The 15,398-nt window shown below is 29.2% G+C and overlaps 2 protein-coding genes across 5 annotated transcripts; one reads left to right on the top strand and one right to left on the bottom strand.

Moving 5' to 3' along the window:
- The first annotated feature begins 2,006 nt into the window (after window positions 1-2,006).
- LOC119672600 (protein I'm not dead yet-like) lies at window positions 2,007-4,848 on the top strand. 2 transcript variants are annotated; one of them, XM_038083697.1, is made up of 13 exons: window positions 2,007-2,071; window positions 2,189-2,315; window positions 2,377-2,493; window positions 2,557-2,705; window positions 2,841-2,955; window positions 3,051-3,106; window positions 3,163-3,285; window positions 3,371-3,703; window positions 3,762-3,856; window positions 4,007-4,042; window positions 4,115-4,308; window positions 4,363-4,500; window positions 4,553-4,848. In XM_038083697.1, the coding sequence occupies exons 1-13, from the start codon at window positions 2,061-2,063 to the stop codon at window positions 4,667-4,669; spliced, it is 1,611 nt and encodes a 536-aa protein (XP_037939625.1). In that variant the 5' UTR covers window positions 2,007-2,060; the 3' UTR covers window positions 4,670-4,848. The 2 variants fall into 2 exon arrangements, with proteins under 2 accessions (XP_037939625.1, XP_037939624.1); XM_038083696.1 differs by having other exon boundaries at window positions 3,956-4,042.
- Window positions 4,849-12,913: 8,065 nt separating this feature from the next.
- On the bottom strand, window positions 12,914-14,882 carry LOC119671446 (ankyrin repeat and MYND domain-containing protein 2-like). 3 transcript variants are annotated; one of them, XM_038082077.1, is made up of 4 exons: window positions 14,794-14,882; window positions 14,480-14,737; window positions 13,628-14,395; window positions 12,914-13,388 (listed from the first exon to the last, which is right to left on the bottom strand). In XM_038082077.1, exons 2-4 carry the CDS (start codon window positions 14,684-14,686, stop codon window positions 13,155-13,157), a joined length of 1,209 nt encoding a protein of 402 aa, XP_037938005.1. In that variant the 5' UTR covers window positions 14,687-14,737; window positions 14,794-14,882; the 3' UTR covers window positions 12,914-13,154. The 3 variants fall into 3 exon arrangements, with proteins under 3 accessions (XP_037938005.1, XP_037938007.1, XP_037938006.1); XM_038082079.1 differs by having other exon boundaries at window positions 14,480-14,703; XM_038082078.1 differs by having other exon boundaries at window positions 14,480-14,859.
- Window positions 14,883-15,398: the final 516 nt, after the last annotated feature.

Here is a 15,398-nt window from a genome sequence, read left to right as displayed (position 1 = left end):
ATCGCAGGCGCTGCTGGGTTGGAAAGGGGTTTCTTTACATATCATTAATACCTGTTGCATAACAAATATTGTGGTTAATATTGTAAAGATAGAGTAATAAATTATTTATTTCATTAATATGTTAAGCCGCATATAAGTTTTTTGTTATCAAAAAGCATAATTACAATGCTGTATTATTTTATAAATCAATTAAAATTTGTAATAGATTTATAAATTAAAACAATTTAACTCTAATCATAATATAAACATCTCCTAGTTAAATTTAATTTTATATCATAGATAATCATATCATAAATATTAATTGTACAAAAATTATAAAAGGCAAATACAAACAAATTGTCATTCGCAACATATACGCCGAAATGATGAGTGTTATTCATGTTTAGAAACATGTTTAAGCAACACTTCGCAAACACTTATTTCAACAGTATGCTAAAGCAACAATTTTTTGCTGAAATTAATTGAAATGTTGCAGCTTATTTTTTACTAATGCTAATAAATGCTTTCATATTTTTCTTAGTAGACTTGTAATCATACACAGAAAATATTGATACAATAAAATACTAATGTATAATGATAATGTATATTAATTTATAACAATATTGTATAATGTATACTAATGTTTACTAATGAAATAATAAGCAGAAACATTTCCATTAATTGTAGCAACAAAAAGGTTGCACACAGTCGAAATAACATATAAAATTAAGTAAACCAAAGAAATCATATTTCAAATCATTCTTTGCTAAGCCTATATGTTATGTTAAATGTAAAGAAATTTCTAAAACCCAATTTATGAAAGGAAAGGTGTTAGTAATCCGGTTTTAAAGACGCAACACACATATATGTGAATACTGTATATTCAGTATTCATTAAAATGACATTAAGTTTCCGACTAGATCTGTACGAAGTTTTAGGTGTTGATAGATAGTTTCAAAAAAATTCTATTTTAATTACAGACACTCAAGTTCTACATGTATTATATTCACATATTTCTATATACATATAAATAAAAATGGATTCATTCCTGGAATTTTGGCATTTCATTTCGAAATCTCTTCTACTTGATAATCATTTCTCAGATTTTGGCGTTCCACTTGCAACAGATAAACTGACAATTAAAAAAAAATATCTGAACATAGCCAGACAAAAATAGACTGATGAATCCAGTTGTCAGATTTCTAGGTTGATTTGGTCTAATTTTTTCAAAAAACATACTAGTTAGCTATTCCAACAAAAGCGGAAGCTTAGCACTACGGTATTGGTACTTAAATGGGTCACTGCTTAATAGGGAACCATACTATGAGACTTTCTTATAATGACCTTTGTCGCAGTTGTAGCTCTAAAGACGAGGAGGAAACTGTACCAATATACCATATATAATATTACACTCTAATAAAAAGGGACTAAGGATTTTCTAAGGGTTTGTCGTGTTAATCTGACATCTTTTCAAATTTTTTTTTTGCCATTAGTTCATAAAATCTGAGGTAAGTTTGCTATTTAATAGATGGATGATTCATTTAGCCAATAATGTATATAATATATATAATTTCAGATATTATGTCTTCACTGCATTATAAACTTATGATGAAAATAATATTGAAATTTAACAATTAAAAATTAAAAAATATATAATTAATTAATTTAATTGTTCTGCAGCTGGTTTATGATTTCATTTTAATATATTTATTTATTTATTAAAGTTTTAACGTGAAATAGCCCAACAGCCGGTACTATGGCCAGAAGGGTTCTATTGTACCAATTTCACTATTGATTACATGAAGCCCTTTAAAGCTTTGTGAACAAATGCCAGAATTAAATCTAGAGAAGACCTCTTAATCTGTTCTAATGACAGAAATAACAAAAAATTACAAAAAAATTTAATTAATTAAAATAATATAAAAAAAAATTTTTGTTTTTTCCAAAAACCTCTTTTAAATAAAATTTAAAAAAAAATGTCAAAAGAATTAAATATATTAAATTTATTTAAAATATAAAAAAAAAATTTGAAATTTGCATTTATTTTGGTGAAGGTAATTATAACCGTTATAAGAAAAATAATGGAGAATGAGTAAGTCCACAATTATGTTATAGTTCTATCATTATTGTTAATAATTTCTCGCTTTCTAATTAAATGAATATATCTTCAAAATTTTATATATAATACCAAATCATCTATTTATTATAGGCAATCAGAGTCAGTTTCGTGCGGTTATGCATGTAAGAGTATATGTAGGTTTCACTGGAGAGGAATAGCAATGATACTTGTCCCTTTAATGCTTTCACCAATTTTTATCATGAATTCGGGAGAAGATGTAAGTTACTTTCAGTGACCTGCAAGATATAAAAATTTCATACAATCAGTCTTTATTTAAGGCATTTCTTTGTTTATATATCGTTTGTGTTATTGGCATCTTTTGGATAACAGAAGTGCTACCGCTACATATCACATCAATCATACCTGCCTTTTTACTACCCATGGTTGGCTTATTGGTAAATTTAATTGCATGATTATTTAAATAAAAAATATTATTTGGTTTTTTGTTTGTAAATTAGGATTCACACACCGTGTGTGCACAATATTTTAAAGATCCGCTAGTTATGTTCTTAGGTGGACTTATGCTAGCACTCACAGTTGAGTATTGTAATTTACATCAACGCATTGCACTTATTACAATTAAAATTGTTGGTTGCAGTCCGAGGCGGTAAGTTCATATTAACACCAACTTTTGTAGAATTAAATTACACCTTCTTCTTATTTGGCACTACAGTCCAGTGTGAACCTTGACCTCCATATTATTAGATTACATATTAATACATATAATATTTACTATTTATAGCCTGCATTTAGGTTTAGTGTTGGTGGGTTCATTTATATCTATGTCAATGCCCAATTCGGCAACAACTGCAATGATGTGCCCAATAATAAAAGCAATCCTCTTAGAGCTTCATGATGTACGTATTTAAATTAATTACAGCTTAATTCTCTCTCTCTCTCTCTTTCTCTCTATTTATAAATGTTAATATTTATATATTGTATTTTATTATAGCAAAAGATCATAAATATATATGATCTGAGTTCTGAGAAAGAGCAAAATGAAAGAGAGTAAGTTAAATATAAAGTTTACTACATAAAGTTTTAAAATATTTAGTATCTGTCAGCAAAATTCCATCAAAAATAGCTGTAGGTTACTACTTAAGTACCGTATACGCAATTACAATTGGTGGTTGTGCTACTCTAATCGGTGCGGATACCAACTTGGTGTTCAAAGCTATATATGAAACGTACGTTTTTTTCATGTTATTCGCTTTTAAATACATATTTCTATCATTATTATAAAATTATCTGTTATTTAAAATGACTTTTTAGACGCTTTCCTGAGGCTGATGCAAAACTTGACTTTCCTATATATATGTTATATGCTATGCCTGTGTGCATTATTGCAACTTTCTTAATCTGGTTAATAACTGAAATCACGAATTTCGGATTTGGTCGTCCAAATAGTAAAGAGAGTAAAGAGGTTTCTGCCGGTAATGAAAATATAGCAATTATGAATCAAATAATTAATCAAAAGTACAAAGAATTGGGTCCAATGACATGTCACGAAATACAAGTTGTTATAATATTTTTGATTATGATAATTTTGCTCTTTACACGTAGTCCAGGATTTTTCGTAGGATGGGCCGATATATTAAATGAAAAGTCCGAACAATTGCTAATATACATTTTCATCAATTATATTATTATGTTTTCCTTGCAGACAGATTGAAAGCTCTATGCCTACTACTCTTGCATTCTTTGTATTATTTATTTTCCCAATAAAGTACATTTGTGTCAGATTTTGCAAAGGAAAAGGTAATTAAAACATACCAATATGATTATATGTATGTAACATGTTTAAATAAATTATAAATTATTATATCATGTTTAATATTATATTTAAATAATTTATAGCTAAATATCCAAATAGAGAAATATTTTCGCTGATTGATTGGGTATTTTTAGAAAAATCGGTTCCATGGGGTTTAATGTTCCTGTTAGGTATAAAATTCTATATATTGAGAAATTAACTCTTCTTATTCTTATTTGTTTAACTTTAAATTTAACGTATAGGTGGCGGTTTTGCATTGGCCGAAGCGAGCAAGCAAAGTGGTATGACTGTAATGTTGGGAAAGTCACTGGCATTTGCACAAAACTTTCCCCACTACGTGGTGCAATTAATATGCATTATAACTGGTGTTTTCTTCACAACTTTCAGTGCAAACGTTGCAATATGCAACATTCTGATACCAGTAGTGTGTGAGATGGTAAAATAAAGCTACTATTATATGAAATCATCTTAAAATTAATTTTATTTTTAGGCTGTTGCTATAAAGACACATCCATTGTACGTTGTATTTCCTACTGGTATAGCCGTTAGCATTGCCTTCTTGCTTCCTGTTAGCACACCACCAAATGCAATTGTGCAAGGATATACGAATATTCGAACGTCGGACATGGTTGGTACATAAATGTTGAAGCTATTTACTGAATATAATTTAATTTTTATAGACTTTTTGCGGTATTGGACCAACCATTATATGCATCATATTGCTATTTGTAAACGGACAAATAGGACATTTACTTATTTATGGATCAGCAGAAGCTCCTTCTTGGGCGTTGAAGTAAATATATGCTCCAATTTGATCCAAAAGAAAAGCAAAAAATATAGCTAATATTTTTCTTTTAATTAACAATATTTAACATTTATAAAATATTTGTTTTTCAAATTGTTAAATTATTTTGCTATTCAGTTAATGATATTCGGGTGTATTGTTCGTATGTTATATATATCAAAACAAATTAGCATTTTTGATTTATTTTTGGTTGTAATCAATGAAATTATCTTTTATCAAATATTACTCTTTACTGTAATTTATTTCAAAATAAATCATTAATTAACTTTGTTCTATATTGTAAATTAATTAATTAAGTTTTTTATCACCAATAAACATTAGGGGTATTCACGCTGTCTTGGAAATTGATTGCAAGGCGCACGAAATGCACAGATTGTATGAGCTTCCAATGGACAATAACAAAATACACGCACAAAATTTCTTGCAATTCCTTGCAATCTTGCCTCACCTAAAGTTTAGATCCTAAACCTATGTATATATGCTTGCAACGTAACAGCTGTTTAATTTTGATGTTGCAATTCTGTAATAGAGGTGCTCTCGCACTTTTGTAATTATAGTATAGCATTCTTGCATTTCGTGCAATACCCCTATTAGGTATATTTTATAAGAGATTTTGTACAAAATTTCACAATTCAAACGACATTTTTATTCATTGCAGATAATAATTTAAGGCGCAATTCATACGCAATTATCCTAATACAAATTGTTTCCTAAATATGTTCCTCGAAATCCGAATATTTCTTAGATTTCTTCCTATTAAACAGGAGAGTTTCATTATTAATATTAACCGAGATACAGGTTGTCAAAGAAATATCTTTGAAAAAAATGCAGCCAGACATATAAGTAATAGTAAACCAATTAAAACATTTTTATTGAAAAAGAAAAGGTAGTAGTCCTCCTTTCAGAGCCAGATTAACCGAAAACTCGACAGCAAAAATTGTAATAAATTAATAAAAATAAAAATAAACGAAACAATTTAGCAACAATTTTACGTGAATGAGGTTTTTGACAAAACCATCGAAACAATTTCAAGAACATCAAGTTGAAAGCACCATAATTTCCGAACCCATTTGAACATTAGGCTAGAATGTTAGGACTATGCTGACGACAAATGCAAGTTGTCACATCGGTTTAATAATATGCAGCAGAAACTTAATGACGAACTTTTGAATTTCAAACAGAGACCATTGAGCGAGTGTCGTGTCTGAAAATGGAGGTACAGCGGAAGACGTGATAAATAGAATAAATAAAGCACTGAGCACTTGTACATGGCTTCGTGAAGTGTGGAGCTCCAATACCTATAGTTTATGCACAAAGATAAAAATCTTAGTTACGAAAAACATACAAAGCAAGCTGAGAATATTTGTCAACCGCTATCTCCACAGAGTTTTGTGTATTTACTGACCAAACAGAATATCAAACCAAGACCTTTGGACCGGAACAAATGTAAGAGATGTCAAACTTGAATTCGCAAAAAATGATTTAGATGGATCGGGCATACACTTCGAAAGGCTCCTATCAAAATTTGACAACAGGCGTTGGTATACAACCCGCAAGGTAGCAGAGAAAGAGGTCGTTTAAAAACAACATGGCGAAGGTCAACGTTAAATGAAATAAATACCATTTTGCAGCCCCTAGGAAGATGAATAAGCACTGATATAAGCATAACTGATATAAAGGACGCAGCGTTGCGGCGCGAAAGGTGGAAGCGACAGTATAAGAGGCTGCTCGAAATCATTGACGTCGAGCAAGGCTTATTAATGTTATTATTATTACAATAGGATTTTTAAATAAGTTTAAAATAAATTCAAATAGTATTTGGATCTAATACAAGATTATTTAATTTTGTTTTTTTGTTTTAACAAATTTTGAATTTTGGTCTTATTTTTAAATAAGTTTAATATTAATATTAATATAAGGTCTAAACCAAAATTGTTTAATTTTGTTCTTTTGAAAAATCAGTGGCGTCGCTAGGCGTCAGCGATGTCAAAAGTTACCGACTGTGGATTTTAAGCACTTAATAAATATTTTGAACAATTTGGTTTGATAATGTCATTAACTATATTCGAAGTATTTCCGAATATATATGTAATCAGATTCATGTTCACAGTTCCAGTCAGTATAGCTTCGACGGAAAGAAGCTTCTCAAAGTTAAAATTGATTAAGACGTACTAGAAAAGTATGATGATCCAAGAGAGACTAACTCCATTGGAAATTCTATAAACTGAAGCAAAAATAGCAGCTGGCGCAAATTATGATATAATTTAAAAAAAATTGAGTGAGACTAAAAGTAGGAAAATTTATTTAATTTAATTTGTGTTTATTTTAATTTAATTAGCAATAAAACTTTCAATCATGCTTTGTCGTATTAGTGAATGTAACTAATTTAGTTTTACAACTGGGTTATAAAGGGGGCCTCGCAATTCTGATGTCGCCGACGTGCAGAGTTGGTTTAGCGCCGCCACTGTTAAGGGGATACGGATTATACGTCAAGCACAAATCTTTTATTCATAAAATTTTTTTTTAAATCATCATCTCTTAATATTAAAATAATAGGCCATTCATGTGACCAAATTTTAACACATCATTAACTTTATTATTCTCTTTTGAATTTAATACATTCTCATATTATATAAAATATTTTACGAACTTAAGTAAATTATTTAAAACCGATCTAGTAAGAAATATTGGAACAATGGGTCAATAAATAACATCTTTTCAAATGTAAAACATTTTACTACAAAGTATAAAAATAAATAAATAAAATTTAAATATAAATTAAATATTAAAATTGAGAAACTATTTATATGTAAAACAAAAGCTATAATGTTGTGATAACAGCTTTTTTTTTGTATACATTTCTTGTATTTTTTTTTAGTCATGACTAAAAACTATCTGTGATATAAACTCGACTTGGTACGTTTTAGTTTGTCAATATCGCACACCACACACCATTAATAAATGTGGTTGCTTTCGGTCCATTATAGAACGACCAGGAGGTAACGTCACTCTATGGCGCTCGTCTTTGAGTGGCTTTCTTGTTGGTGTTTCTTACCAATTTTTATTAAAACGACAGATGAAATGAAAAAAAAACTCTCAAAGCGGAATCTCAAAAGAAACTTAACCAAATCCAGTAGTTAAAACAATTTTGTCGATAACACATCCATTATGAACGGCAATTTGACGGCTTCTTTGGTATTTCAAGTTTACCGACAACTACTTCGCTTCTTGCTTTCCACTGCCTTTACTGCTGCTGCTGCTGCTGTTGTTGCTGTTGTTGCTGTTGATGTAGTTGCGTTCGAACTTGTTGTTACCGTCTTTGTTGCTTACCTATCAATTTGCTGCTGCCACTGAGATAACAGTTAGCTGCTCTTACGGGGGAGACAGATTTGTCGCTTCTTAACATGATAATAACATAAATTCAATGAATTCGTATTCCATGTCTGTTAGAGAAAATCTCTTTTTTTTTTTTAGTTAATATAATTGGTACTAAAGGTGATAACTACAAATATAACCAATTGAGGCCAATAAAAATGAAAAACCGTGCGTATTTCTGTAGTCGTTATCTTGGCCATTCTCGTGTACAGCTGATGACACTCACACATTTCCTCTGCCTACTCCGGCATTACTTAAGAAATAGATAAATGTGAGGTCAATTATTGGGTTCGTGTCGGAAATTGCTGGCGCCGTGTTTTAGTAGTTTCCATTTATTATTTTATTTTAATTAATTTTATTTATAAAGCAAAAATAAAATAAACATTTAACAGATTTAAGATTTTGTATATAAAAACAATATATTGTTATAGAGTATATTTATATCTAGTTGGTTAGTAAATACACACACATATATATTTGATATTTGTTATAGCATTCTTATTTATACTTAAATATCTTTGAAATATATTTTTTATATATACTTAAATAAATAAATGCCTGCGGAAAATCCTAGAAATATGGTAACCTAACCACATATCAAATGCAGAACTTTTTTATGGGGAAAATGGAATTGAATGGGGCTTAGTATCCGACTACCAAATAAATACATTCCACGACAAGCTTTGACATGGAACCCACAAGACAGCAGACGCCCTGGTGCACCAGCTTTAACTTGAAGAAGGACAAATTGAAAGAGAAATGACAGAAGCGCACTGTCATTTCGCAAATGGAACGATATATGCAGAGAATCACATAACAGAGTGCGGTTTAAGAGAATAGTTGTGGCGCTATGCCCCACTAGGGGCATTACTTACACGGTATGCTATTATTATGGAATAAACTTATATCACTTAACTGATAATTAATTTGTCTATTAATCAAATATATAATATTATTATTATATTCATACTTATTTATTGTAAATATAAATATTTACAAATATAAAATATAATATAAATAAATATTAATAGTGTAAATATTATTATATTTGCCAAATCATAATGCAAAGACTAACATTCGAGCAGCATTTAAAAATTATGTTTTATGTGTCCAAAATAAAGGTTCAGTGAAACATTTTTTCAGACTGCTAAACCCTGAGACTATAATTGTAATTAAACGTCAGTTATGATAATAGTGACTATTTTATTTAAATAGATACTATTGTATTTGTTTGGAAGGTTCGGAAAAGTGGTGAACAACAACAACAAGAAAAATTTATGTTATTTTATTTAACTAAATTTTTGGCTGACCATGCAGTTGGTCAGAGTATTGCTAAATACTTATCATCAGTGGTCTTTGAATTATTTCTTATATTTAATTAATCGTAAAAAATTTTTTTTTTGAGACTACCAAGTGTTGAGCTCGTGTCCTGCCAAATTTGAAGCTCAGTGTTCATTACCCAACTGACCATTAGGCGTATTTGACTTATATGTTCCATTTTAAATTTTTTTGTTAATTAGCTGTGAAATTAAACTATTAGTAGATTTACTACAAAATTGTATTTTATTTATAAAAATGATTTAGTAATAACTGTCATCTAATCTATCTTCTAATCCATTCTATTACGATTATAAGTAGCAAATTTGTGAAAGAAATCTAAAGAAATATGTTTAATCCCAGTCAATATCAATTAAATTAGTAAGTGGCAACTGACATTAACAGTACTGGAAAGAAAACACTTCACTGGAAATAGACAATAATCCATTTACTCAGCCGAAAGCCTTAGTAGCTAGTGCTGTGAATTATTATTCATTTGTAATTTGTAACGATTAAATTCTCTTAATAATTAAATAAATAATTATCGTTTAAATCGTTCTTTAAGAAACGCACAAATATGTTATGTTAGAGAAGGATTTGGAATAATAGCATTGTTTCTGAAGGAACTTAGATTAATAAATACAATGATAAATATCTGCAGAGATATTTATCTCTTTGGGGGCGCAATTGTCTTGCCGCTATTATTTGTGAATTTTTATTGTTAAAGAAGCTGTCAATTTGTTTATTGATATATCCATTAATTAAAAATGAGTGCTACCAAATCAGATCAATAATAAATTAGTAGCACTAAAAATTAAATGAAAATATAGATCAAATTCAGAATGTGATTATTATATAGCCACATCGGATAATGTAAATTTATAATATCCTTAATTAGAAAGTCATAATCTCATCTCCCATAAATTTGTAAATTTGAAATACTAGTGTATACCCTACCATACTTAGCACTATCTAATCTCAGAGTAATAACTAACCGCACGGGACGGTATGCAGATCTTAGATCAGTCATTGAATAATCACGAAGCTTATGAGAAATACACAAATTAATATGTGAGATGGGTGGGACTCTGCAGAAACTCCCCAGCTATTAAAGAGTAAAAGTGCCCAGATGCACTAACTCGGAAAAGTCTCAGTTATAGGCTCTGTTTTGTTCTTATTATAGTGATTTTTAGTTTTACTAATAATGTAATAAACTACTATGTATGTATCATATAGCTATAGATTAATATATTATTAAATCTTTAATTTCAATATGTCGACCACCTATGCTTGAGTCTTGTAAAAGAAAATCTTAAAAAAAGGATACAATAAATTTTATTTATGTCTAAGGAAAATTAGTAAACGGAAAACATTTGACTAAATAGGTTAATAGTATGGATTAACTCAATGTACGGGTTCTTGACTATTCTGAATATCGACAGTATTTTGAATTTGCTAAAAATCTCTATAAAACTAATTCTCTTATAGTCAATTGTGGATTATAGACCTTATTCACTACAGACAGTATAAAATTAACATAAGAGAGACACATATCCTTTCAATTGTTGTATAGAATGGATATCGGACTTATTGTTCAATGCACGAAATATACAATCTATTTTTGTCAATTATTTGTTTTCAAAATGAAGAACAAAACTGAAACTGTTTTAATATTTTTTAATATTTATCTTAAAATAAACTATAAACGTTGCATAAATAATCGGGATTCCATACCAGTTTTATTCAATTATTAACACATTGATTCAGTATTAAGAGATTTTTAAATATTTAAAGTTTAATATTAGCATAAAAGCATTAATTAAAATATTAATCTGTGATTAAAACGACTTCTGGGTACGCTTTTGACACATTCTTCAAAAAAGCGCCGGCGATCATGCAGAAGTAACCACTTTTCGGAATTAATTATTTCATAAACTTTTTAATTTATTACTAATTAAAAAATAAATTTAAACAAAAGCGCAAAAATTATTAGTTTGCAAATTGTGTATATGAAAACGATTAAAACATGTTATTAAAAATTTATATCCAATTTGATAATATATGTATATGTTAAGCATATACAAAATTGATTCGTAATTATTTCATAATCTATTTTTTAATTGATTATTTTAATTGATTATTTTATTGTAATTTATTAAAGTAAAACTTTAAAAATGAGGCTTCAACTCTCTAGAGTTCGATAGTTGATAACACATTTAGTAAACTTATTATTATAACGCACATCTTTTATTGTAAGAGCATAGGTCATTATCATCAACTTGGCATAACATTATTTAAAGGACTTAGTCTGCCGCACTAAATTATTGAATTCTTATGAGTTTTTGCTTTTCAGTGATAAAACCACTGGAGCTTATTCTTATTCGAGTTAGTGCATCTAGGCACTTTTACTCTTTGATAGCTAAGGGATTTCTGCAGAGTCCCACTCTTCTCACTGACTAATTTATGTATTCCTCAAAAGCTTCGTGATTATTCGATGACTGATCTAAGATCTACATACCGCCCCGTTCGATAAGTGACGATTCTGAGATCAGATAGTGCTAAGTAGGGCAGGCTGTCGATTTTCGCGAATAACTTCAGGGCTCTGTCCCTTAAGTATTTTTTGTCCGGGTCTATTCTAAGAGACCTTAGCATGTCATTTGTGCTGTGCGGATGTACCAAGGCACTTTATTATTTGTCTTCCTACAAATATACAATATCATTAGTCAATTTCAACTAATGGAACTATAATAACACATAGTTAATAGTATTATTTTATAAAAAAGCCCAATTTCACATTGACCACTGCTGAGCGTATGGGGGTCAATTCCACTATCAATAGAAAATAACTAATGCAGAAACCTAGAAGAGAGTCCAAATTTGGTAAAATTTTTGAAGCCTTGTTCTTTGAAAGTGAAGTCGCCATCGTCAATGGGAGTGGAAGTACTTCAAATGAAATTTCTCACAGGTCACTTCAATCAAGTTTCTTCTTTAGTTAATAATATTTCGTTACGGTATGACATATTTGTAAAATTAAAAAAAATAAATAATTAATTTTTAATTTGATGATTTTTATTTCATACTTGTTTTACATTGTTCTGATATTTTAATATTATTTTATATTTCTGGAAATATTTTTTAAATCATAAGTAATTTAATTACATAAATTTAATTATTGCCAATTATAAAAAAAATACTGACAATTATATCCGAAAATTATATATTATATTTGTGGTACATATACATATATATATATATATAAAATTTTTTGTGTATATCAAATGAATGCTATGTACTTTTGTAAATACAATAAGCATATATTTAATTTGTTGCCTAAAAGTATACCTTACAAACTATGAGCTCAATACGCGTACAGTACGCAAACTGTCATAAAAACAATTGTTCTTTTCAACGGAAACCACTTTCCTTCAATAGTTAGTAATTAAAAAAGTTATATATCAAAAATTCTCATTTAATTTTTAAATTATAAATTCAAAAATATATTAAACAAAAAGTACTAACACAACGCAAAACTTGCTAAAATATTGAATTTCTATTGAATTTTTATTTATTGCATTTTTTTATAATTGGTTTAATATAATTCTATATTTTTTTCAGATTTAGAAAATTGTCAATATTAAGTAAAGTAAAGCATAAAACCAAAATATAAATGACTAAATATATTATTGCATTTTACAAATGAACAAATCAAAAACATAAGAAACACAAGTTTTTCCAATAAAGAAAAATTCTTAATAACACAGTGATGTGGCTAACTTAAATTGTGTTTAACTGGCAGTGACATCAGCAATTGCTTCACGTAATTCACTAACATCTATTGGTTCCTTTGTAGCCGATGCGGTTGTTGGTGTTGCATTTGATGTGGGTCGAGCACAAGTTTTTTTGTGCATAAACCAATGCAAACGTTGGCACTCCCGATCGCAATATTGTACAGCTCGGCATTTTGAGCACTTCTTATCAGGTTTCTCATTACCACATGAACTGCAAAATGATGTTTCCTCCTAAATAAATTAATATTGTTTATCATATCATATTGTTTATACATGTAAAGGTGCATCCACACCAAAGCAAATGTAATGGTAATGATACTTGCAAAAGTTCGTTTGTTCGCAAGCGTTCGCTTTGGTGTAAATGTACCTTAAGTGTTTATAACAACTGACCAATTTAATACGACCAAAGCCAACACGAAATGTTTAATTAATCATTTGTTTTAAACAAAATATTGCATTTTCATACTTACAACAAATCCACGTAGACCATTAATATTGTTTCGCAATACATTTAACGCGGGTAAAGCATCTTTGGAAGCTAGTTGTGACACTATTTGTCTAAAAATAATCGTTTCTCTAAACCGAAATTCTCGAGTACAATCGCGTATTGTGTATTCTATATAATCCAATTGTCCTGATTTGTTTTCTTTTAGCGCTCGTTTAATAAACAACTCAATAAAATCTGTTTTATTAGCATCCGCTTCAACTGGCTTGTCTTTCTTCTGAGCTTTACATTGTTCTTCGCAACGCATTATTTCCGATAAGATCCAACGTAAATAATGATATTTAAATGCCATAAGTTCGTTCACATCATGCGATTTCGTCATTTCCTTTTCGGATAATAATTCTAACGCCCTTTTTAGACCAGACATATATTTGATTAAACCCAAAGACTGCAGATTCAGTGCTATGCGTACGGGATGTAAATTCACTTCTATTACAAATGAATGAAAACTTTGTAGGGTGCTTGGTGGTAAAATTGGTTCAGTTTGTTGGCCTTGTGGTACTGTGTAATATTTTAGTTGTTCCTTGGATATATAGTTATTAATTGCTTCAACGCAACTATGATTACCAACAAATGCTGCCATTTGGGAAGCAGTTCTAGAAACACTATTTAGGCTACTTGGGTTTATGCCAGCATCTAGTAAAAGTCGGCATAATTCGGTATTACCCGAAAGCGCGGCAAAATGCAAAGGGGTATAATTGGCACCATGTTTATTGTAGTTGATATCAGCACCCTAAAATTATATAATATATTTGAAACATATTCATAAAAATCTAAAAACACGTGGGTACTCAAGAGGGCCCACTCAATGTCATACCATATCTAATAGTAACTCCACTACTTCTTTGTTACCCTTGCAACATGCATGTTGAAGTGGTGTCATCCCGCCATCGTCCACAAAATTTACTCCTCCCTTAGCTTGTGTTATTAATTGCTTAAAAACATTAGTCTCGTTTTTTGCAATTGCATCGAATATTTGTTTTTGTATCTCCTCTAACTGGTTACCTTGATTTTCCTGCGACATTTTTACAGCTATTCCTTCTAAAGTCAAAAAAGATATGCTTATTTCCTAAAGCTGATTTTCTTTATATTATTGTTTATTAAATCAATTATTAAATTGCAATAATTTACTTAATATATTTGTTTAAGTCTATTAAAGTACAAGCGCAATTCCCACAGCATGTAATGTCGTTAACAATCTCACCACCAACAAATCAACAGTGTTGCATTTGTTATCGATTATAAATTCTAAAATTCCAAACAAATTGCATTATTCACAACACATCCACTAAACATTTTTAAAATGCGTAATTAATTTTGTATATTTTAAATTGCTTTTGGTCTTTACAATCTTAATTATAACATTGTACTTTTTAATATATAGTTTACAACAATATCCGTAGACTATTCTGTTTGGTATACATTGGATTAGAACTAATCAGCAGTTCTTAATCTAACTTGAATCTTATTCATCAAGTAACATTCTTATAAGGTAAAAATCATATCTCGCTCTCATAACCTTCTTTATTTATTTATAACTTGCGCACGGGAATACAAAATAATGAAATTCAAGGGACTTTTTATTTGAATTTAATTATAGATATATGTGAGAAAGCATCTATTATATATGTTGCTCTGATTTTTTTTAGCAATTAATAACTGCAGTTTTATTGTATTTCATTATATCAAAGTATTCAAGTGGGTACATATTTTTTTTTTTTTTTTTTTTTTTTAAA

The sequence above is a fragment of the Teleopsis dalmanni genome, chromosome 1, assembly GCF_002237135.1.
Source record: "Teleopsis dalmanni isolate 2A chromosome 1, ASM223713v2, whole genome shotgun sequence".
NCBI lineage: Eukaryota > Metazoa > Arthropoda > Insecta > Diptera > Diopsidae > Teleopsis > Teleopsis dalmanni.
The sequence above is the reverse complement of the archived record's forward strand: the minus strand, read 5'-3'. Positions and strand labels throughout refer to the sequence as shown.